Here is a 22,011-nt window from a genome sequence, read left to right as displayed (position 1 = left end):
ACCGCAGCAATTTCCTAATGTTGTAAACCTGCTCAACATTTGGCAATAAACCCCTTTCTGATTCTGATTCTGATTCTGATTCTGAATACAGAGATACAATAAGACAAACGGATAAACAACTGTTTTAAAAATGAGTGAGTAACAATTCACTAAAAATTCTCAACAGCCTGTTTAAACACTCGTCTGTGTCATCACAATACAATCTACAGTCATCTAAACGTCATGACACAAAAGCAGGAATAATATTCTCCCGTTGAGCTGAGGCGACCACACATTACAGTTTACAAATGTTCCTCAAATGAATCAAACTGATTTTTGAAAAACAACCTTTTTATGATTTTTTTTTTTTCCCAGTCTCAGTTGTTTTACATTAAAATACAGAGATGGACTCTGCTGACTGAAAAGAACTGAGTATTAAAGAAGATGTTAAGGAAGCAGGAATATGGTGAATAGTTTAGCTTTGTACTGGAATTTAACACCGACTCTGCAGAGAACAGGCAGTCATTGTTCAGGTTGGGGTTTTTTTTTTTTTTTTTTTTTTTTTTTTTTTTGGGTATTACAGACATCAGCTCACACGGATTCCCCTCAGGTGCTGCAGAAACCCGACTCTGTGTTAATGCGACCAATCGCATCTATTCTGTCCTCAAAGTTCCACAGACACAAATATCTTTCAGTTTTTTAAATGAGGTCAACCAAATCGGTTTTGTTTTCTTCCCCCTTTTTGACTCTGTTAGCAGGAAAATCAGAAATGACTTCCATAAGCGTTAACTTCAGGTTTAGGTTTTAATTCAAGGAACAAGGGATTTGGTTTTGTGGATTAGGGCTCAGCAGTACCACAGACTTGTAAAATCTCATTTTCTTACAACCAATTATGTTTATTTAAAAATATAAACAAACAAAAACTAAGAACAAACCTTTTCAAAATGCCCAAATTCACATACAAAATGTTTCTTCTCAACATCTAAATTTGAAAGTCAAACCTGTTAGTTTGACAGTTATTGCTAATTGTTTAGAACAAAAAATGCTTCTCTTCTTAAATATGTTTTTCATTTAATGAGCAGTTTTTCAGCATTTGAGTGTATTCTCCTTATGTATAGTCCTGATCAAAAGTTTTAGAACACTTGAAAAATGGCAAAAAAAATCATATTTTGCTTGGTTGGATCTTAACAAGGTTCCAAGCAGAGCTTCAACATGCAACAAGAAGAAATGGTAGTGAGACAAAACATTTTTTGAGCATGCAATTTATTGAAAACAACGCTTAACATGAAACAGTCTGTTTTACAGCTCATCAATAGTTTAGGACCACATCCCTTTAAAAGGCCAAATCTGTGCAAAAATGTGGATTCATTGTCATTTTCTGTCAGGTAGTCACACTGTCATGACGTACTGATGGCAAATGCAAAAAAACTTTCCCTTTTTGAATGTGGTGTTATTGTTGAACTGCATAAGCAGGGTCTCACGCAGCGCACAATCCCTGCTGAGGTGGGACGCAATAAGAAAGTCATTTGGGACTTCTTAAATGATCCTGAGGGTTATGGAACAAAAAAAGTTAAGTGGAAGACTCCAAAATTTTACCAGCACTGAGCCGGAGGACCCAACTGGCTGTCCATCAAGACACTGGATGATCCTCGACCCAAATTAAGGCAGTTACTGGTGCAGACTGCAGCCCCATAACCATCAGACGGCATCGGAGACTGAAGGGCTTCAAAAACAAAAAACGTCTACAAAGGCCTCGTCTCCTTGAACGCCACAGAACCGATCATTTAGACTTTGCAAGAGTGCACCAAACATGGGACAATGAAAGATGGAAGAAAGTTTTATTCTCAGAGAGGAAAAAATGTAACCCTGATGGTCCTGATGGTTTCTAACATCACTACCATGACAAGCAGATCCCAACTGACATGTACAGTGCGTGGGTACTATAATGGTCTGGGATGCTTTTTCCTTCAGTGGAACAATGCAGGGGCGTCAAACGGCTGCTGGCTATGTCCAGATGTTGCAGAGAGCATTCCTCATGACTGATGGCCCTCATCTGTGTGGTAACGACTGGGGTTTTCAACAGGACAACGAGACAGTACACAGAACAAGGGAATATATCCAGGAGAATAACATCAATCTTTTGGATCATCCTGTGTGTTTTCCTGATCTAAATCCAATTGAGAAGCTTTGGGGATGGATGGCAAGGGAAGTTTACAAAAATGGACAACAGTTCCAGACAGGAGATGCTCTTCACCAATTTGAGAAATGTTCCCACTCACCTCATGGAAGTGCTTGCATGAAGCATCCTGCAATGAAGTGATCATCAATAATGGTGGAGCTACTTTGATTTCTGTTTTGGGGGTGGTTACAGGTTTTTTGGAGGTGTGGTCCTAAACTTTTGATCAGCTATAAAACAACCTGTTTCAGTTTAAGCGTTGTTTTCAATAAATTGCATGCTCAAAGAAATGTTTTGTCTCACTCCCATTTCTTCTTGTTGCATGTTGAAGCTCTATTTGCAACCTTGTTAAGACCAGTACAGTATATTTCGTGTGAGCTTTCTGTAGGTCAGCAGCAGTATTTTAAATATTTCATGATTTTAAAAAACTTCTCTAAATGTAGAGATGGTTTTGAGTTTTAAGCACAGCAGTAAGAAAAATGCGTTTTTCTTGAAAACTGGAATGATCAGTGACTTAATGCTATTTACGATTTTTTTCATACTTTTAAATGTCAGACACCTTTAACAGCACTAATCTTCATAATGGAAGCCATCTTTCCTGCTGTAAAGTCCAAAACGATGCTGTTCTCTTTTAGGCTTTGGAAATAACTGAGAAAACATGAATAAACCTCAGTCTTATTGTAATTGTGTTCTTCTGGATATGAACCAAGTAGAAATGGGCCAAGTGAAATTTCTTATCAGATTATTTTCTTTTCTAATAACTGAAACACAAATACTGGAGCTGGTAGTGGATGACTGCTGTTTGAGTTCCTGCTGTTGTGTTTATATTTCACAATATTCTCAGATTAATGATGGACATTTAGAGAAGTAGTCGTCTCTGGTTTGTATTTTTCATTTCTGAAACCTGAGGCCTACATTACCCACAATACAGTGGATGTGGTGTGCTACGCTAGCAGAGTTTAACTCAGGCAACCATCTGGTGAGCTCATATTTTCATACATGCCTGTGTGTGGTTTGTTTTTTTTGTTTTTGTTTTGCTCTTCAAACTTGTTTTTCACCTAAACAAACATGCAGTCACATGACTTTAACACATTTTTCACACATACAAAAGTGCACTTCGATCCTGTTCATGTACCCTGATGTGAAGACACTGTTTACTAAAAACAAAAGCTGCCTTTCAGCCTTCAAACTTCACACACTGCATAACTATTTCCAGTGAGGTCTTCCCGCAATGCTGCAAACTGTAAATATTATATTTACAGCTGGTACGGCATTATATCAATAAGGGACTAACTTTGAGTTTACTTGCAAACTGGCACCCAAAGTCATTTATTTTATGATTACATTTTTATTTCTGTATCTTTTAATTGACTTTTTTTGGATGGCTTTCTGCGCAGATCTTAGAGAAGACATAGACTAAATATTAGGCCAAATGCAAATTTGATATTTAAGGGTCATTATCTACAGATCCGCAGTCTTGTGCTTCTTGTTTGACTTGTCTGAAGGCTCACCTGAGCAGTCTCACGGAGCGCTGTACCTCCTCCCTCCTCAGGTTTCAGTGTCGTCAGTTAGGTATGCTCTATTCTGTCCCACTCTGTGAATCCCCCCCCCCCCCTTCCTGCTCCCCCTGGTTGCCATAGGGATATCCTGTACCAGATAGCAAAACCTGTTTTCTGAAGAGCGATCCTGAAGAGCGTGGCTGCCTCTAAGCCTCACTTTGGTCGTTATCTGTTATCAGGGAGACCTGTGCAGGAACCGCTGAGCTCTCGGGAAAGAAAACTGATGAATTTGTTTGTTAATGAGGCTGCTTTCATCCTCAGTTGACTTCCCAGGTGATAAAACCAGCTTTTTAGGTCAAGTTGATGAGGTTCCGCTTCTTCGTTATTTCACAGTAGTGTCTGATATATTTATTTATACCTCCTAAAGAACTTGAAAATATATTAACATTTAATATTGACAACAGATTGAAGATATCAGCCGCAGGAAAAGACATTTAACTTCACTGGTCTAGTTCCAGAAGTTAAAGGGGACCTAGCTCTTTATTTTAACGACTGCACTGTTCTAGAATAGTTTTGTATGATTCACAGTTCAAAATAATCTTTATTTCATGTCTTTGGCACAGCCCAAAGTGCCCTTTTGTTTTGTTTTTTTTCTTCCCCTGTTACTGGCTGTTCATTGTAAACATAAGATTTGAACAGCCATCTCAGAGTCATGACACAAGGAAAGGGTCATCAAAAAGCACAATCCCCTCTGCAGCATGGTGGTTGTTGAGACAAGAAAATTAAGCATTAAAAAAAAAGTTGTTACCATTATATTTCAACTCAAACCTTTTTTTCTTTCATTTTTTTCAAACCCAAAGAGTAGTATTCATTGATACTGTTTCTGACAGGGCAGGTTTCTACATTTCAACTGTGTCATGTTAACTGGATTATAAAGTGCAGTCTGTGGTGTGAGACAAAAGCCCTGCCAGCCTTTAAAATCAACAGATATGAGACATGTTGGTAAAATAAAAAATAATGATAAGGGAAACTATTTCCTGAACTACGGTAAGAGTGTGTCTCATTACCACCATAAACATTTAAAAGTTGAAAAGGAAGGGTCTCAAATGACTCATTTAGAGCCGTGTGAAGCTGGAGCTCATGATGCAATGCTAAACATCAGACTCATCGTGGCCAAACACAAGCATTTTTCTCATATGCTTGGGAAATTTCTCAGCATCATCCAGTTCAGTGCAGTAATGGCATATTTATAGTAATTTTGATGCAAAAATCATGACTGGCTAATAAGGAGGGGAAACTAAAAAGGAGTGGAAACTTCCTGATAAACGGCTCATTTGCAGCTTTGTAAAACCACATAATTTTCATATGATTCAATGCTTCTTTCAAGATTCAACATTCAAGAACTTTGTCAGTACAACAATATACACAGTATACAACGTACAGTGGAACCCTGACTTACGAAAGTAATTCGTTCCCGAGGGTCTTTCGTAAGTGAAAAATTTTCATAAGTAGAAGCACCCATCGCTCCTTTTGAGTGAACAATAGGCTATAGGCTAATTGCTAACTGCAACAACAATACGTTGTTCAAATGGAACAGCGAAGCACAAGTACGAAAGCCAAGGGGGTTGTCACATGATTCGGAAGGCATTGTGGGCCTTCTGGACTCAGCCAATCAGAGCCAGCAGATTTTGTTACACGGGCATTTTGCCGTAACACGGGCAGAAAGATTGCCGTTAAGTGCCTTTGTAACTTGAATTTTTCGTTAAATGGGGTATTCGTAAGTCGGGGTTCCACTGTACTGAAATGCTGTTTCACCCCAAGCCCTACATGGTGTATTTATAAGAATATAAAAGATCTATCTCCAAGAGATAGAAAACTAGGAATTACAAATAAATAATAATGATTATTTGTTATCGTTATTGTCTTTATAATAAAGATTAAAAAGTACTATTACTAAGTATACAATACTATAATAATAACTATACAATACTAACTGTACAATAAACAAAGATGGGACAGAGACAATACAAAGTGGATTGTGCAGTAGGTATTGAATAGCAGGTTCAAGTTATGGTCAGGATATTGTAGACAAGACAGGACGAAGGCATGTGTAAGGTCCAAAATGTGCAAATATAATATTATGTAGATGTGTTCAGTAACCGTGTGACTGAGTGTGACAAAGTGGAGGAGCAGTTGTAATTCTCTCCATTTGTCCCACATGTGTTTACCTTTTTTTTTTTTTTTTTTTTTTTTTTTTGCACATTGTACACGTTATTCTGTTTCTATGTATTTGCTATGATTTGCTATTTGTCAAGTAACATTGCTTCATTCACTATCCCGGGTTTGTTTGTGTAAGCGTTTTGTTGCCGGCAAATCAAACATTCTGCAAATTAAGACAAATACTAAGTTATGTTTCTTCATACTTTATTATGTTACAGATTAAGTCATTTGTTCATACTTACTTTGTTTGTCTTTTCAGTCGTCATAAGGGTCAGGTGTGGGAAACGCCCGCCTGGCATTTCCTCATTTTAAAGTCCTGATGATGTCACATATGACACCAGCAGGTCAAACCAAGTGGAGGGGTTTCTTTGTCCATAGAGATACTTCATTTTGTTTGTGTTAAGGTTTAAAGTGATTTGTTGAATGTTTTTCCTTTCGTTAATACTGCCATTTTGTTGTGTAAATGTGCATATTAGAAGTGTGTAGAGGTTTTGTGTTTTTAGATAATCTGTGTAGAGTTTTAGATCCCTCAGTTGAGTGAGTGGTACTGGCTGGGCAATTGGAGGGAAATTGATGGCCCTATTTAAAGCCAGTCTCTACCAGATGCAGGAGAGAGGGGGAGGTGAGCTGTGTCACCAGATCCATGTTATGTTGAGTTTTGTTAATTGAATTGATTTGGGGGAAGTTTTGTTAAGTTACATTAAATTAAGTTCACTGTAAATAAATTGCTCACCTTGGAAACCTAAAATGTCTGCATAGTCTGCTTCCCTACCACCTTCTTTGACGTTCGAGTCTGACTACTTCACACTGAGTGTGCAAATAAGCATGTTGTTCTCAGGTCCAGTTTGTAGTGAATTTGTGCAAGTTTTTATTGTTTTTGAGTCTTTTGGTGAGTATTGTAAGGTGTTTGTGTATATCAGTTGTTTGGTGGTAGTGAGTTGAGGGCTCTGACTGCTTGGGGGGGGGGGGGGGAAGCTCTTGCAGTGTCTGGTCATTATGGTTTTGATGTTGCAAAACCGTCTGCCAGATGGAAGGAGGGAGAAAGGTGCATCTGAGGGGTGGAAAGTGTCCTTCACTACACTGTTCGCACGTCGGATGATGTGTTTGTTGTAGAGTTGGGAGACGGGTGGGAGAGGCCTCCAGTGATCCTTTCTGCTGTCCTCACTATGCGCTGCAGACACTTCTTTTCAGCAAAAGTATAGTTCCCGTACCAGATATATATTTTCTTAGACACATCTATTTTGCATTTGTTTGAATGAGTTCTATATCATGTTCTCCCCTTGTTAATTGACTGAATATTAGTCCACGGATCATTGAGCCTTCTTTGGTTGTATTTTTTTGCTTTTTCTGAAACAACACTGTGGATTTTTCACTTTAAACATGAAGAGTGAGTTAATATTGTGGGCATGTTGACACTGATGCATCTGACTTTAAGCAAGGCTAAAGCTCCACTCCGTTGGTCCAGAGCTGTTTTTATGTTAAGTGGATTGCTTAGGTGGACATGGTGTGTTGCTCTTTAGCGTGTCTTTACAGCTGGTCACACTGAAATAAAGACCCTGTTTATTTCTTACAAACATACACGGAGTTGTTGGAGACGGCTGCATTTACTGGAGTGCATTCTTGTAACCATCAGCTGTCTTTGTACTTCGCATGGACACATCAGGAAGTCTTGGTCTGGATATCCTGACAAATTTCCCAGTAATTGCCTTTTTATTAAAGCAGCTGCAAAACTGTAACTTAACAGAACTTTTAGACTTGTGCATTTATGAAGCCAACTCGCTTGGAAGAAGTTGTTTTGATGGCATGCATACCTGCAGTGATGACAGGTGTCTTAAAGGATATATCCGTGAATGCAGGAGTGACGCAGAGCATTATTTGGCATTGTGTGTTCCTTTGGCGTGGTGTTGTTTGACTGGGTGATGAAAGTTTTTCTGGTTAGACGGACTGTTGTTTAGAATAATTTGACTTTTTTAAAGGTGGCGTTTTTGCTGAGAGATGGTGGAAATGCCAAGTGAGGTCAGAGCAGCAAGTTTTTACTCTACACACTCGATCCCCCTCTTCCTCTCCCGCCCCTCCCGTCATCAAATCTCTGTGTTCCCATGTTTTCGTGTTTGGACTTGTATGTTCAAACAAGGCCCATTCAGCCAAAACACCCACTGTAAATGGAGAGCTTGAATAGAAATGAACTTCTTATATAAATCTCTAGCTGAATGAAAACTTTTAGGAGCGATCTGAATATTACCTTGTTTGTTCAGTCTGTTTGAGCAGTTTCCTGCTGTTTTTGTTGAGTGTATTATTATCAGTATAATCACAGCAAGAGTCTGAAGACATACTCTTACTGCCCCATTTTTTTTTCTTTCCCTTTCTATGGCTCTGCTTTATCTTTGATGGGACATAAAACCTTTTAAGCAAAACGGCTTTATTCAGCGGCAGTGAATACATAGCTATTAACCATCTTGCATGTACAGTATATTGTGTGTTCGTTGTGTGTTAAATATGTTCATCCCTGTTTTTTGTGGGTCAGACATGAAATTCATGTGTGCCAACAAGTCATTGGTGGAAATTTTGCTGCAACTGTTAATTAAAGTTGTGAAATACTGTTGACGAACACGACGCATGGGAACACACTACAGGCTGTGAGGAGGGCGGGGCTTAAACATGTATGCACAAAGCGTGCCGAGCTGTGTTCCTGGTCTGTGAGAAGACTTCTGTGCTTACCAATTAATAAATAAATAGCCTTTACAGAGGCTCTGGCAAGGAAAGCATGATTAATATTTAATTAAATGTTGACACCGAGCTGGTAATAAATAGTAAATGTAAGCTGGCAGAACATAGAATTGGGCAATCAGTTACAAGCTATGGAACATTTCCTGCAAAAACGCTGTTACATGAACACTGATTGTGGCGATAAAGGTGATAAATGCACTGAGACGTAACATGTCGTCTGGTTTAGAAACCTTTGAAACCATGGTTGTGTAGACTGAAGACTCAATGACTAAAATATTTTTCCTTTATGACTTAAGAAGGCTTTAAAACTCGATTTTCTTGCCCAACAAGTGGAAAGGAATTTCTTTGTGTGGCTCACATTCATAATAGGAACACAAGAAAAGCTGGTCCAAGCCGGCAATGTCAGCTGTCAGATGGGCCTGTTACATGGCAGACGTGTTGACGTGTCATTAAGTACACCTGTTTTGTAAAAAAACAATATTAGCAAAAGCTCCAAGTGTGACCAAAGCTTTGAATCTGAATGAGTTGCTTGAAATTTAGCTGCCACTGATTTATTCATTGTGCAGTTTTAATTTGACGTAAACCTCTTTTTGGGAAGAGCGCTTGCATACAGATAGACCGATGTTTAAATTCAAAGTGGAAAAAGTGTTCATTAATATGAAGACGAAGAACAGGATGCTGACTGCACTATAATTGCCTCGAGTGGCCTGCTAAGCTCTGTTTGGTACATTTCTGTGTCTCCTGACATTGTTCAGTGCTTATGTTTGGTTTTTGGAAACCAAATTAATCAACCTTATCAGCTGTGCTAAAAGACTCTTTAACAACATTAAACATTAAGCTGATTGAGCGTGCCAATCTGAGCTTGGCGCCTTTTAATCAGGAACTGTTAGTCAGTCAGATGTCAGAGGGAGATTTCCCATAAAATGGCCAATTCATTACATTATCTATCAAAGCTGAGGTAAGACCAAACAATTTTATTTTATTTTTTTTAAAAAACAGTCATGTATGTTATAGTTATAACCCTCTAGTTTATTTAAAATGAACTATGGCGTCATGCATATTGCCTCTATTGCCGCATATATACTGAAACAAGGTGTTAGACATATGTCCACTCAATTTAAAAAAAAAAAAAAAACCTAACAAAGAAACCCCAGTGTTTAAAAATTTATTTGTGGCATGAAAGCACAAGCTTATTGGGTAACAACTTATCAATTACAAGTTGTGAGCCCATGAGCGTACAGTTCCACATTGAGACCCGCCTTTCTTTGTCACATCCAGTTTTTCCCCCCACACAAGATTGTAACAATGGAAACGCTCATCTCGAGGCTTCAGAAACCAGTGGATGACATCATTGTAGCTACATCCACCTTTAATCTGTCTACAAAAGATGGACACACATTGATATTATGAAAATAAATTTTCATCTTTTGGATATTTAAACCCTGAATTTGTGCTTTCTAGTATTAGCTGACAAAGAAAATAAGCTATAAAGCTTGGTTAATTTCTTGGTTGATTAGTTACTTGCTAATAAGTGCTAATTAACATACCATCCAATATTAGAATTTCAGTCACCCAAAGGTAAATGGGATTAATTACACAAATAAAGTTATTATTATCATATAACTCTATTACAAATGTTCCAAAAGACACAAAACACAGTTGAGGTCAGAGACTGGTGTAGCATGAAGACAGGTGGCAGCTATTCCCCTTAAAATACATAACTTTAAACTTTAATAATAAATGGATGAGTGGGTTTTTTGTTTTTTTGTTTTTTTTGTTTTGTCACCAGTGTACAGTTGTCACTAAGTCGCTACAGAGATCAACAACATTTTGTACCAGGCTGTAAATATGTTTCTGGTCTAAAATTGCACATTTTAACTATTGGCGAGGATTTCAGGTTGCTACCTCATCAGGGCAAACTATATTTTGAAGTGGATCTTGTGCCTCGTGCTGTTTTGTGAGACTGGATGTTTCCCCGATTCTCTTCTTTGTCGTGGAGAGTGCAAAGTTGGCAAAAGAAATAGTCACATTAGGGAAAAAATGAAAACTATGCCAGGTTTAAGTAAACTGGAAAAATGTTTTGTTAGAAAGTAAAGTTTATTTATACAACTCTTTTCAGACATAAGTCTCAAAGCACTGTACAACAGTTAAAATACAATATCAACAGAGAAAACCAAATCCTGTATATTTCCATCCTGTAAATTGCACTCGGCTTGGTTCATTTCTGAAGATGTGCTTTAAGACCTCTGTAATTTCCAAAAACAGGTGGACACGGTAGTTTTTAGGGAACACGACGGAAACAAGAAGACAGAAACGTTTCTTTTGTGAGGAACTATTATTAGCAGTCGATAAATAATCTGTGTTCCACTGAGTAACTGAACCGCACAGAAGCACATAGGTTATTATCTGTGTCATGCCATTCAGTGCAGCGGTAAGACCAACAAGGTTTGTTTTATTAAATGTCACAGAACCACACCTCCCCTTCAGATAAACTTTTCAAACACAAGACTTTGCTTTAAACTCTGAAAACTGCTGTTGGAGGTTTGTCCTGCTATTCCAGTCGTCGCAAATAGGCTATAAAAAGCTCATCCTTAATGAGAGGTGGTGATGACAAGGAGGGAGTGATTGCATTCCTCACATGGACACGATCACTTCGACACGGATCCCACGTCATCACACTGCATCGTTTTGCTCATGGCATTTGTCAGTCAAAGTAGGGAGAAAAACAGAAGTACAGCTCCCTTCTTGTGACTGATTACTGAGTATTAATGGCTATAATGATACTACACGTGGGTGGTCAGTTTTCCGGCCGTGAAAACTTTTAGAGTTGATCAGTCAGCTGGAGGCAGATCTGCATTTCCTGCTTCAGCTGCATTCCTGCTCTTTTCATATTCTTAAGTCAGTGTGTGGCATCTGTAAACCTGTTAGACTTGTGACTGCTGTCACAGCTTTTTCCCCCTTCTTTTTCCCCCTGCAGTGTTCTTACTTTCACTTCTTCGTCTGAGAAACTGAGGCCTGTGGAACCATTAATCCTTGTCAACCTGACCAATTTTTTTTCCTTTTATTTATTGAAATATTAATGTTTTATATTTATTTAGATTGTTTTCATTATAGTCAATGCATTTATTTACAGTTTACTGTGTACATTATGGAAATCTGAAGGCCCCATTGATTTCAACTGTACTACTTTGTATGATGCATTATAGTGTTTGCATCATCTTCCTCATTTATGAAACAGACTTGGAATTAAAAAGAAAAATGCAAATCACGACTTCATGAGCTGTATATAAATGATGGATGCAACGTGTGGGTCTGAAAACTGAGGCCAGAACAAATTGTATAATTATTGTACAAATAAAATATGCTGAATCTGAGGGCTTATGTGGAACGAGCCCTAAGGAAAACTGTCAGTTTAAGTTTCTGGAGATTGTGAGTTTACATTTTCTTTAAGACAATCTTGATACTAACATATGTAAGAGGCCCCACATCCTGAGCAGGTTAGCTTTTAGCATTGGTATTATGATCTAAGTCATATCTAGTGTCTGATGCATCCTTAGTATAAACCTTTATTCAGGAAATCACACTACAGATCATTCATATATTAGTTTTGTCTGGATTAAACTGATCTGCTGACTCCATCTATTCATTTATGTATTCATTAATTTTTTTTTTTTTTTTTTTTGTAAGCAGGTCTGGAAAAAAAGGCACCTGGTGCATCATTGCAGTCGTTGCACAACGTAGCTGTTGGATTGATTGTTTTTAAAAAGTTGCAGAACTTCTCAGAAACGGTCTGAAGACTCCACTGTGAAACAATCTGTAAAATTATTATTGAACCTACTGATCTCTTCATATTTTTTCCTTTCTCAGAGATAACTGACCCGCCAAGATGAGTCGACGACGTGTCGACACCCGGAGCTCCCTGGGGCCTGATGATGAGGTCATGCCATACAGTGACGATGAGACGGATGACGAATTGGAAGAGGAAAGCTCTGAAGGGGAAGAAGAGGCACCAGAAAGAGCACCGCAACCCCAAGTGGAGACAAGACCCACTGGTGAGTTATTCAAGACGTGCAATGATCTTTTTTTTTTTTTCCTTCAGGGGATGAATGTGTCATTTTACAGCAGTTTTCCTGTTTCATAACAATTTCTATTTCTCCCAAAGTATTGATCAGATTTTAATGGACATGAGATTAATTTGAGGTGAATGACAAATATGTTTGAGCCTCCTTAAATTCTCAGTGGATTTTTAAGTGTTATTAACATGTGCATAACTAATGTCACTATAAGGCAAATAATACTGGTTGATGTGTGGTTAAATGTCCTAGCATCACATCATACTGTGACCCACTTTTGGGGACTTTCTAGTTTCTTCTGAGAAGGTTGATTCTGTTCATCTGGACGTAGCGTTTTTAGTGGGAGAAACCTTTCGTTATTCATCCAAGTGACTTCTTCAGCCTCAGCTGACTGCAGTTTTCCCCAACCTTATAAACAGTACATTTGCACAATGACGGAAACTAGCACCACTGAATGAATAGTGGGCTGTAAGGTCAGTTCCTTGATTATTAATATGCAAATTGTTATGACCATTGATAAGCTGATGTTTACTGTAAGCCTACACACACAGATCAGTATTTAAGGGGTTGACTCTCATCATCCACTGGAGCATAAACTGAGTGTCATCAGGACGCTACAACACAGAGCGAACACCATCCCCACTGACAGAGAGACAGCGGCCAGGGAAGCAGAAGAACATCACATCAAGAAGGCCCTAAATGTGGTTATCCCAGCTGGACTTTTGTCAAAGCTGGGAAGGTGCCTAAAGAAAGCTCCAACCAATCCAGGAGAGAAGGACAACCGCTGCCTAAGTGAAAACCTGTAATGATCCCATATGTGTCAGGAGCATTGGAGCAGTTGAGACGCATTTTTTCTAAACACCGGGTCTCTGTAGCTTTTAAACCCCAAAACACACTGCGCCAAAAATTGGTCCACCCCAAGGATCGGGTCCCCAACACAAACAGAGTAACGTAGTGTACGCTGTGAAGTGCCAGGAGGATTGCCAGGATTTATACATCGGGGAAACCAAACAACCTCTGGTGAAGCGGATGACACAACACAGAAAAGCCACCTCGTCAGGCCAGGACTCTGCAGTCTATTCACACCTACAGGCCAGTGGACACTCTTTCAATGATGAGGATGTGCACATCCTGGACAGGGAGGAACGCTGGTTTGAGCGCAGAGTCAAGGAGGCCATTTACGTGAAAAGGGAAAGACCATCTCTGAATCGAGGAGGGGGCCTAAGGGTACATCTGTCACCATCTTATAATGCTGTGATTGCAGCCATCCCCGAACTCTCTGTGAATGGTACTAGTGGCCATTGATCAGTGGTTGTTGATCAATGGTTATGACAGTTTGCATATTTATGATCAAGGAACTGACCTCCCAGCCCATTGTTCATTCAGTTGGCTGGTTTCAGATATTGTGCACATGTACTCTTTATAAGGGGAAACCTGCAGTCAGCTGAGACTGAAGAAGTCTCTTTGATGAGTGACGAAACGTTTCTCCCACAAAACGCTACGTCCAGATGAACAGAATCAATCTTTTTGGATTTACTTACCTGGATGATTGAGCATGCATCAAGACATTTCTAGTTTCTTGTTTGTTTGATTTTTACTTTGGAAAATTGAGTTGTTCTGTTTTTTGGGGGGTTTTTTCTTCTTGTTTTTAATTTAACTGGTGGGTGAAGTTATGTTGATTACATCCATCTTTCACATACAGTCTGTGTTTTAGCCTAACTTTCTAGAGTATATAAGTAACAGACATGTTATTTATTCTATAGTTTACTTCATCAACATTAGGTATATTTTTAAAACACTGTCTTTTTTTTCTTTTTTTCTTCTTGTTTCGCAGACGTCACCTGGAAAGTGAAAGCCAATGACCGACCCTATCACCAGCTGCCAGAGTTTAAGAAAAAAGTCTTTCTGTGTATAAAGAAGAGCAAATACTCTGTAAGTTTAGACATTACGTCAGCAGGCCATTTAATGTACTTATCTGCAGATTGACTGTTGGTTGTGGTGTAAACCAAACCTTCAGCATATAGAGCTGAACATGGCACACCCTAAACAAATACCAGGGCAGGTGTGTATTTTCCATCAGGCATCCCACTGAGAGGGTGTTTTATAAAATATGACGTTTTTATTTTGTACGCTGTTCAGTTATGAATGGAACTGTAGATGAATAATGGGATGAGGTGGATGTAACTCGATGAGGGTTGGGCGTGCTACACTGGAGTCAAATGAGAAAATCTTGTTCTTTGATTTATGTACAGCTTTTGTTCATCACACAGTTCATTTGTTAAATTTGTCTCCCTTCATGTGGAAAACCATTTAAAGTAGTTGTTGCTGGCTGTGTGGTTTATCCTTCTGACAGCCGGTTAACACGGAAGAGATTTTTATGCTTCGTGTCACTGGCCTTTGTCAAGGTTGAAACCTGATCACCCTGCTGGGGCGGCCTTTCTTTCACCAGCAAACACAGTCAGATACGGTAGATCCTGATGCCAGGAGATGTTTAAAAATACTCGTAGCTCTTCTGTAGTTCTGTGGATCTCTAGATTGTTTTGGTATTAGCTGCCCAAAATGGATATGCTGCCTTCTCTACTATATAATTGAAGCCACATAGCGTTGCCCGGTGGTGCTAAAGTGTCATAAATTACATTATAAATAAATTACATCAATACCACTGCATAATAACCTGTTGATGACGCCATATTTTTTTGTGTGTTAATCTAAAGAAGTACAAGTATATTCTGAAAAAGTTCACATTTAATGCATGTAGTAAACAGATGCCAAAAGCTTGACGTCTTAATAAAAACAGGTGCAGTCCTGTAAATTAAAAAACAAAAACAAAAAAAAGCAAAACACAAGTATGCACCATGATTTAGTAGCTTCTAGAGTTCATTGATGTGTGTGGGCATGGTAAAATCTTAAATGGATTGGTTCTTATGTAGCTCTATAATACTTCGGCATGAAGAGGAGTTTATGGTTGACTTATAATGCCCAAGTCCTGTGGCTGCGAGACAAGATTGTGTTATGGCGTGAATAAAAACCTGAATGCTTCAGACTAGCAAGATGCCAAAACGTCAGTGCGTTTCTTACTGTTAATTGCTATAAAAGTGGTTAATAGTATGTAGTTTCTCAAAGAACTGGACATATTCCTGAGGAAATACTTCTTTTTTCTCATATTGATGATGACTGAGATCACTAGCTTGAATAAGACAAGTTTGGAAACCTTTCCCATTTTCTCCCATGACATTTTGCAACAGAAAATGAATTTTTATTAAAACAAAAACAAAAAAAACCTGCTTCACCTGCAGGTCTTAGTCTAAAAAGCAATCCGCTGTTCCAGACTAGAATCTTTGGCTAACTGCTTCTGTTTGCTTTGATATTTATGTGAAGGTTCAACATAACACAGATACAGAATGGAAGCATAGCCTCAGATAGAACAATGTCCATCACCCCATTGGACACCAGCTGGGGGAATCTGCCCTGAGCCAGCTCTTATCATTCAGCACCAGTAAGAAGAGAGTCTGCCCTCTGTGAAATCAAACTCTGAGCTCTCCCACAGTGGCAGAGCTTCAGTGTCTTGCTCAGTGGAAACCAGGTGTAATAAGCAGAGTTTAGATGGTTATCTGTAAATGAAACACAGCATCAGCTCAGTACTGACAGCATGATAAGTTTACAATTTCTCAACCCTACTTTCTGCAGAGCATCTTTGTCTTTCTAACCAGAATCGAGAATTTTATAACTCTTGCTTTATCATAAACATGTAGTCTTCAAGCCTAGTCTGAATTTACTTTTGTAGTAGAATTGAAATCAAGTTGTTTTTAAATAAGCTGCCAAAATAAGCTCTTGCGTTTAAAATGACTCGTTTTTTTGGAATAGAGAAGTAAGCAAATTGTTTGTTTCTTTTCTCTGCAGGGAAATGCCATTAAGACGTACAAGTACAATTTCTTGACCTTTCTGCCCCTGAATCTGTATGAGCAGTTTAGGAGAGTAGCCAATGTCTACTTCCTGGCTCTGCTCATCCTACAGGTATAAATATTACTTCTATGCATTATCTGTTTTATGACTGACAGTTTTGCAAAGAATGGGGATCAGTGAGTGCCACCAAATGTCTTGTTTGTTTAGATTATTCCAGAGATTTCTACTCTGCCCTGGTATACTACTCTGATTCCCCTGGTCATCGTGCTTGGAATCACCGCTATCAAAGATCTGGTGGACGATCTGGTAAGATTTGGTCTTTGGAAGACATGCGAGGTTAATTCTTCTGTCATTGTCTTCTCGACTTGGCCCTCAGGTGCAAACTTGCTTACTCTCATTGTTCATCTTGGCAAAACAACATGCAGCATTGTTTTAATCAGTTCAAAAAAAACCTAGCGATATATTTTCAGTTTCCTTTGTAGAAGAACGAGGAAAAGGTTCAAGTTGACTGGATGCTCCTACAGCTACTCTGCATAGTTTTTGATTGTTTTATTCTTCATGTTCTTATGTCTTTTTCCTTCAGGCACGCCACAGGATGGACAACGAGATCAACAACAGGAAGTCTGAGGTTCTACTAAATGGCAGGTTGGAAGAAAGCTGCTTATCAAAATTTTTTTTTTTTTAATCAATTTAAAAAAACAAAACAAAACCCATTTCCCTTTCTTTTTTTTTTTTTTTTGCTTTTCTCTTTGCTTCAGGTTTCAAGAGGCCAAGTGGAGGGAAATCCAGGTTGGAGATGTGGTTCGTCTCAAGAAAAATGACTTTATTCCGGTATGATAATTCACCCAAAGTGGGGGTTTTTCCTACAAGGTTGCATTAGTTTTAATTTAAATCAGCCATAACAAGCTCACATAATGAGCACACACTTAATTTATTTCCTTCAAAAATCCCTATTACGATGTGAACTGAATTTCAACTTTTTTAGCGCTATGGGACTTTAAGATGAAATATTATTACGTGAAGACCAATAACCTCACTAAATTGATGTAATCTTTAAAATAATAGTCTTCGTTAGAATCAGAAAGCATTATCCAGGATGTGTGTGTGGTTTCAGTGACTTTCATGATGTAGTAAATTCAGTGCTCAGTTTTAACTTGAGATTTCACAAACTAATGGGTAACATCAAACAGCTGCATCCATTTTTATATATATTTAACTGTAGAGAAAAGGTACAGAAGAAAACTCAAACATGGGAAATGGACTTTAGAGGGACATGCTGAGGCCATTATGAGGTTCACTGTTACATAAACTAATGTGTCATCTACATACGTTTACAAAAATATAATCTTCAGTGTATAGTCATTTTCTTTATACTTTACTTAAAAGGGACTCCTGATCGATCCTGGAGGCACTCCACTCATCAAATGTATTTGGATTAAAATGTATCCACATCTGCTAGGTATAAAGAAATGAGCTGAATAAAATGATACAGCATTGCATAATCCAGAACTTAAAATATTAGCTGATTGATCATTTAGTTTTGAGCAAAAGCGAAAGTCTTAAGAAATCGCAGATGTGTGCCTTGAATCCTTTGAGTGCTTTATAAATTTGAAAACTCAAATGTTTATATTTTCAGATATTTTATATATATATTTTTCACTCTGTAGGCTGACCTCCTGCTGTTGTCCAGCTCCAACCCAAACAGCCTGTGTTATGTTGAAACAGCTGAACTCGACGGGTAAGAAAGAGGGGGAAAACGCCATGTACTGTGCTATCACCATATATTAGGTTAAACTGTACAAACGATGCAATGGACTGTTGGAGTAGAGTACTGTGTTTGAGGAATTTCTATTTAATCAGTCTTTTTCCCAAGTGTTCAGTCAACAAATTACTAACTGAGAAGAGAAGAGCAAATTTGAAAAGCCTTTTCTAAGAACCAAACAGTCTTTGCTCTGGTGTGTGAACGCGTTCTGCTTTTAAGAGGGAACACCTTTAAATCAAACAGATACTTGTATATGTGGTGCAGTTAGATCCTCCAATAGAACGTGTTTACAGTGAATGGGAATAGAAATGAAATGAAATAGAAAGTGATACAAACAAGATCATAATCATTTATTTATTTTTTGCAAAAACAAAGAAATGATCTGGGGATTTTTCTTTGTTTTTAATCATTCTCCCAGACGGGGTTGGAATCAGTTCTCAGGTCTTTGTGTATATATTGTTTTCCCGTTGCAGCGAAACCAACCTCAAGTTTAGGATGGGACTTCGAGTGACTGATGAAAGACTTCAGGAGGATCATCAGCTCGCTGACTTCAATGGTAAGAACTGGATCACCACAACACACTCATTCAGTTTGAATCATGCTTACAGAAACAAGCTATTTCTTATTTTATTTCTCTGAACCAACGCCTTTTTTTCTGTCCCGTAGCCCTGATCGAGTGCGAGGAGCCAAACAACCGTCTTGACAAGTTTACGGGGATGATGCTGTGGGACAGGGAGCGCTACCCTTTGGAACTGGACAACATGCTGCTCCGAGGTTGCAAGATAAGAAACACTGACTGGTGTCATGGGCTGGTCATCTTTGCAGGTGTGTGTTTGTTGTTGTTGTTGTTGTTGTTTGTTTAAAAAGTATATAAATAATTAAATATAAATGTGTGTGTTATTGGTTTTTGTTTCTAACTCAATACCAGATTGTACTTTCTTGTGTTGTAGTTTGGCAGTTCCTCTTCTTAAAACATTGGTATTTCAAAAGTTTGGTTAATTTGATTGTAAAGGTTAAAATAATGAACGTATTTTACTGACTTCTTGTTGTAGGAGGTGATACCAAAATCATGAAAAATGGTGGCAAGACGAGGTTCAAGAGGACCAAAATTGATGAACTGATGAACTACATGGTTTACACAGTAAGCTTCAATCACCATTTTAACACACAGTGTATATTTATTTTCATATCTATTATCTGATGCACCTCCTCGCCACAGACTGAGGTAAATGTTGGCCTGTATGACTGAATGTGTAAGCCCAATCTTCCTGAAGGCTTCTGTTTAAGTGATGCAAATATGCTATTGATGATGTTTGCTTTTTCTGAATATGTTTTGAGGTCTCCCCCCCCCCCAAATTTCTTGCACTGACACTTAAACAATACATTTGCAATAAGTAAGTCAAGCCATACAAGTAGTATATGAAGTCTTCTCAACAGCTATTTGGTGTCTCTCTGTTACTCCTCACCATAGATCTTTGCACTGCTCATCCTGGTGTCCGCGGGTTTGGCTATTGGTCACACATACTGGTATGAGGCTATCGGCACCAAGGCCTGGTATCTGTTCGATGGCAAAGATCAGACCCCCGGCTACAGAGGCTTCCTTAGCTTCTGGGGATACATCATCGTTCTCAACACCATGGTGCCCATTTCGCTCTATGTCAGGTACATAAAGCCAGACAAAATTAAGTGAAAACAATTATATTAATGCGTTTTGTGCTCACTTTCAGATTTGTGTGTGTTCAACAGTACACCAAATAAAAGTTTTTGTGCTTTGTCTACAGCGTGGAGGTGATTCGCTTGGGCCAGAGTAAGTTCATCAACTGGGACCTGCAGATGTATTTTGCAGAAAAAGACACCCCAGCTAAGGTACATTAACACTTGCATGTTTGTTTTTCAATTATCTTTTTTAACTGATTTTTTTCACCGCACTTTTATGCTGTATGTTGTTGAAGGCCTGTGAGTGTTGCCCCTCAATTAAATGGCCATTTCCGGTATTCAAGAATATAATGACGTTTAAACAGGCGAAGAGTATTTGTGGGAGTGTTTCGTTTTTTTTGTACCAAACCAAAATCATATGACATAAATGAAGAATATATGCTGTTTTGTGGTAAACCAGACCTTTTTAATTGGAGATTATTTTGTGAAAATGGCAGATTTTCCACCCTCAGTTGATCACTACAGCTCTGCTGCATAAACTCCTTTAACTGTCTGCAGGCTCGGACCACCACCCTGAATGAGGAGCTGGGTCAGATCCAGTACATCTTCTCCGACAAGACAGGAACTCTGACGCAGAATATCATGCAGTTCAAGAAGTGCACCATCGCTGGACGCAATTATGGTACTGAGGAGTTTTTGTTTCACACAAGGAAAAAATAAGATTCAGGAATGGGAGTTTTACATACCCCCCCCCCCCCCCAAAGAAAAGCCACCTGTGATGTTCCGGTGTTGGTTTTTAGCTTAAAGTTACCCAAACTTTAAGCTACACAGGTAATAATGGCACATAACTACCGGCAATGAAGTTTGTGCCAAATACATGTTTTTGATTAATGGTAACAAAAGAAAAGCAGCAGTTTCCTGATCAGTGGCCTGTGGCACAGCTTTGAGGGAGTTAAAAGATCGAATCAAATGCAAATTAAAGCAGAAAATGAAACAAATACATGAATCTAGGAAAATATGTTAAGTAAATTGTTGGGTCCTGTATCAACTCTATTTAAAACCTCTCATTCCTGTCTTTCAGTGTGTTTTTTGTTTTTTGACAGTTGCTGTACTGTGGATTTGTAATTTTGGCATTAAAAGTTTGTTTTGTGGGGGGTTGTCTTTGGTTTTTTTCCCCACAGGTGATCCAACTACTGCTGAGGGTGTGTCACTGGAACGAGGAAAGGTAAAATCTAAATAATGAGTTGAAAGAACTTTCATGAGTAGAAACAAATTAAATGTCAGTTCGATCTTCAGCAATCTGTAAAAATGGTCCCCAAAAAACCCTATAAACCCAGGAAAATGGAAAGTCATAAAACCTTTTTCTATTTTATGTCAGCTGGTGGACTGGAGCTGGAACCGCTATGCTGATAAGAAGTTCCAGTTCATAGATCATTCCCTGGTTGCCCATGTCCGATCCAAGAAGGATAAAGATGCCATGGAGTTCTTCAAACTGCTCTCCCTCTGCCACACCGTCATGGTGGAGCACAAAGACGGTAATCCTACAGTCACATAATATAGGTCCTATTTAAAAAGAAGACTGCAGGTACTGACATCTGCTTTTGTACTGTCCTCTCAGATGATCTCGTATACCAGGCAGCGTCTCCTGATGAGGGCGCCCTGGTCACGGCTGCCAGGAACTTTGGTTACGTGTTTCTGTCTCGTACGCAGGACACCATGACCATCAGGGAGATGGATCAGGAGATGACCTACGAAATGTTGGCGCTTCTCGACTTCAACTCTGACCGCAAGCGCATGTCTATCATCTGTACGAGCACACAGCCTGACATAATGTCCTTAAATACTTCTTTAGATGTACAGTTATCTGCATACACATGAAGCTGCAAGGGAAAAAAACCCATCAAACTTTGAAACAGAAACAAAACAAAGTACCAAGTTACTGAAGGATGCGCAATGAATGAAAAACTGATGAAATGCCACCTAAAAACTGAATAAATCAAGTCTTCACTAAATCAT

At 38.7% G+C, this 22,011-nt stretch overlaps 1 protein-coding gene across 1 annotated transcript in view; it reads left to right on the top strand.

Moving 5' to 3' along the window:
- Window positions 1-22,011, top strand: part of atp8b1 (ATPase phospholipid transporting 8B1) — a 36,984-nt gene that overhangs the window by 6,649 nt on the left and 8,324 nt on the right. Inside the window, exons 2-17 of the mRNA XM_026174493.1 lie at window positions 12,469-12,653; window positions 14,509-14,606; window positions 16,575-16,688; window positions 16,785-16,883; window positions 17,161-17,222; window positions 17,336-17,408; window positions 18,245-18,315; window positions 18,813-18,895; window positions 19,006-19,164; window positions 19,392-19,480; window positions 19,811-20,001; window positions 20,121-20,205; window positions 20,554-20,677; window positions 21,177-21,220; window positions 21,374-21,530; window positions 21,614-21,802. Coding sequence (XP_026030278.1) covers window positions 12,488-12,653; window positions 14,509-14,606; window positions 16,575-16,688; window positions 16,785-16,883; window positions 17,161-17,222; window positions 17,336-17,408; window positions 18,245-18,315; window positions 18,813-18,895; window positions 19,006-19,164; window positions 19,392-19,480; window positions 19,811-20,001; window positions 20,121-20,205; window positions 20,554-20,677; window positions 21,177-21,220; window positions 21,374-21,530; window positions 21,614-21,802 — 1,804 coding nt within the window. The 5' untranslated portion in view covers window positions 12,469-12,487. The remainder of the gene's footprint in view (window positions 1-12,468; window positions 12,654-14,508; window positions 14,607-16,574; window positions 16,689-16,784; window positions 16,884-17,160; window positions 17,223-17,335; window positions 17,409-18,244; window positions 18,316-18,812; window positions 18,896-19,005; window positions 19,165-19,391; window positions 19,481-19,810; window positions 20,002-20,120; window positions 20,206-20,553; window positions 20,678-21,176; window positions 21,221-21,373; window positions 21,531-21,613; window positions 21,803-22,011) is intronic.

Source organism: Astatotilapia calliptera, chromosome 7 (assembly GCF_900246225.1).
Source record: "Astatotilapia calliptera chromosome 7, fAstCal1.2, whole genome shotgun sequence".
Lineage (NCBI taxonomy): Eukaryota > Metazoa > Chordata > Actinopteri > Cichliformes > Cichlidae > Astatotilapia > Astatotilapia calliptera.
The sequence above is the reverse complement of the archived record's forward strand: the minus strand, read 5'-3'. Positions and strand labels throughout refer to the sequence as shown.